The sequence below is a fragment of the Centroberyx affinis genome, unplaced genomic scaffold (assembly GCF_046629955.1).
Source record: "Centroberyx affinis isolate AG114_WGS23_722 - 3 ecotype Tasmania unplaced genomic scaffold, CSIRO-AGI_Caff_v1 ptg010592l_1, whole genome shotgun sequence".
Taxonomy (NCBI): Eukaryota; Metazoa; Chordata; class Actinopteri; order Beryciformes; family Berycidae; genus Centroberyx; species Centroberyx affinis.
In genome coordinates this window covers 16,882-20,000 of record NW_027284870.1, presented here as the reverse complement: position 1 = coordinate 20,000, position 3,119 = coordinate 16,882, and the positions used below count along the sequence as shown (strand labels likewise).

The 3,119-nt window shown below is 42.0% G+C and overlaps 1 protein-coding gene across 1 annotated transcript in view; it reads left to right on the top strand.

Moving 5' to 3' along the window:
* Positions 1 to 2,565, top strand: part of ppic (peptidylprolyl isomerase C) — a gene marked incomplete at its 5' end in the record, with an annotated part of 4,990 nt that extends 2,425 nt beyond the window's left edge. The window contains 2 exons of the mRNA XM_071514961.1: positions 11 to 127; positions 2,437 to 2,565. Coding sequence (XP_071371062.1) covers positions 11 to 127; positions 2,437 to 2,565 — 246 coding nt within the window. The remainder of the gene's footprint in view (positions 1 to 10; positions 128 to 2,436) is intronic.
* Between the last annotated feature and the right edge of the window lie 554 nt (positions 2,566 to 3,119).

Sequence of the window (3,119 nt, the reverse complement as noted above, 5' to 3'; positions counted from 1 at the left end):
TGTGTACCAGGTGAGCATGGCGAACGCCGGTCCGGACACCAACGGCTCTCAGTTCTTCATCACCGCGGCCAAAGCTCCGTGGCTCGACGGGAAACACGTGGTGTTCGGGAAAGTCCTGGACGGCATGGTGAGCAGAGACATGTTTACTGTAAACATGTAAACAAATCAATATGCAGAATCATCATCACATTAATGTTCCTGCCTCGGTCTAATGACTGTAAACCAGTGAGTCCATGTTGGAGCTGATTGGTCTCCTCTGTCTCACAGCAGCAGTGTTGTTAGTTCTAGTGTTTCTCCACATTAAAGGAATAGTTCACCCAAAAATGAAAATTCAGTCATTATCTCCTCACCCCCATGCCGATGGAAAGTCAGGTGAAGTTTCTTAGTCCACAAAACAGTCCTGGAGCATCACAGCAAAACAGCGTTGCAGCATTCTCCTAAACAACCGAAGCTGCTGGGGACTTGTCTTAAAACATTAAAAAAACAACCGAGAAAAAAACATAAAATGGCTCCATACAGCTCGTCCGGCGTAATCCAAGTCTCCGGAAGCCCCGAGATCCCAAGTTGACTTGAAAAGACGTCATTTACACCCTTTTTTTTTTAGCCGAAATCTTCACTGTAGCCGCTGAGCTCAAAGCCGCGTTCAGGTTAGCGTGCACCTCGTCTGAAGTGGAGCACGAGCTGGAAGGAGCGTACATGAGCCGCTAGACGAGATCTACGAGAACTCACGATCTCTCCGTACCTCCGTGTTTACACTGCTACCCAGAAGCTAGCCACACACAACAGAGAGAGCTCTGCTGAAGTGCCTCTGTCGGATCTAACGTTACATTTTCAGTCTTTGATCTGTTACCTAACCCTTGTAGCTTATTTCAACAGCGGCGATATATAAAACAACATATTTTTCTGCTTCTGTTGTCAGACGACTGGGCAACTGTGATCAAGGGTCACAAAATGCTAACTGGCTAACCAAGGCTAACGCTAATGTCTGTACTGTTAGCATTTTGTGACTCTTGATCAATCCATTTTTTTTTTATAGTGGTGCAGTCGTCAGTGGTGCAGTCGATAATGACTGAATTGTCATTTTTGGGTGAACTATTCCTTTAATACTACATTTCCCATCAGCCCCGTTGCTTGCATGAGCCGTTATTTGGGCTTATTGGGTTGCATGCGTGTAGGTACAGTATGTGCATGTATGTGTGTATGCAAATGCATATTCGTATGTGCATGTGTATATGTGTGTGTGTATGTCTATGTGGCTATTATATACAGTATACACACACATGCCTCTGAACTTGTGAGAAGGCAGAAAATATGTTGTGTCCCCCCCCCCCCACACACACACACACACACACACACTGCGTTCTGTAGTATGTATCTGTGTTAATGTTGTGTTGTATGCTACTCCATCCATCGTGTTTGTTTTGTTTTCTTTACTTTTCTCTTCTTGTTTACAATGCTAAAATTGAAACAAAAATTCTAACTATAAAAAAAACAAAACAACAAAACCACAGAATCCAACCAACCATGAATAAATATACAGCAAAAACACACACACACACGCAGACACACACACACTCACACCTGGATTTATTTATGAGCACACCTTTGAATCTTTCATACCCAAACCAGGAGACACATGAACATGAACAGTAACTCAGACAGCTTCTCTTGGCTTTATATTGCATTGACCTATTTCCTATATACCAGATAAACCCACATATACCTAATATCCATATATTTATTGAATAATTATAACTAATATCCCTATTTCCTATACCTAATATACCTATGTAACTACAGGATATGCCCAAATTACCTATTTTCTATTTACTTAATTTAAGTAAATAGAATAGAATATAATTATCTATATTCCTATTTGCTGTGTACCTAATACACCTATATGGCTGAAATACCTCATTCTATACCTAATGTATCTATATAGCTACGTAATATAGCTTTATAGCTACAGTATATACAGTACCTAATATTTCCTATATATATTCCTATAATATACGTATTTCATATTTCCTGTATAGCTAATATACATATTCGCTAACACTTTACAATAAGGGTCACTAAGTTAAGGGTTAGTTAATGCTTAACAAGCATTAACTAACCCTTAGTTAACAGTTAACTAATGTGTCTGGTAATCATTTACTAATGGTGGTTTACTAAGGTATTAATTTATACATGATTTGATAGTTTATAAAGATGACTATTAAATAATGTATAAATTAATACCTTAGTTAACATGAATACATTAGTTAACTGTTAATTAACTGTTTATTAAGCATTAACTAACCCTTAACTTAGTGTACCCTTATTGTAAAGTGTTACCCATATTTACATTGTATACCTGTTCTCTGTATAGTTAACACACCTGTATGCATCATGAGCGTTGCTGTGTGTGACCTGCTGGTTCTGTTCCCGGTCCAGTCGGTGGTTCACACCATCGAGCTGCAGGACACCAACGACAGGAACCTGCCGTACACCGAGTGTGTCGTGGTCAACAGCGGCAGGATCGCCGTGAAGGAGCCGTTCAGCGTGGAGGTGGAGGGCTGGTAGACCGGAGGACCGGGCTCCTGGGGACCGGGCTCCTGAGGACCGGGCTCCTGGGGACCGGGCTCCTGGGGACCGGGCTCCTGAGGACCGGGCTCCGGAGGACCGGGCTCCTGAGGAGGACACACCGGCACCTCACATCATCTGGATCCTGATGCACGGGTCAGAAAGTACTGGCAAATACTTCTGAGTTTGTTTTAATGTACTTGGAGCACCAGATGGGCGGGGTTTCACTGCGTTAGGGCCGGGGCCAGTTGCATAAAGCTCGTTTAAGACTAGTCTAAGCCTCAGACTGGTCTCAAATTCTCAGGTTGGACTAGTCTAATTAAGACTGTCTGTTACTTCAATATTACAACTGACTTATTTTGAGGTAGGAATGTTAGCCACCTTCCCCCTGGCTACTCTTGAGTTAAGAATTTTGTTGTTATGGCAACAAGTCGGCCAACCTGTGAGTGGGAAGTTTAAATACTGAAGCTGTTTCAGACAAGATGCCAAATCTTTGGTTTTTGGGAAGAGTCTGAAGAAGAGAGAGAGTCTTTAGAGACAGAAACAACACATTA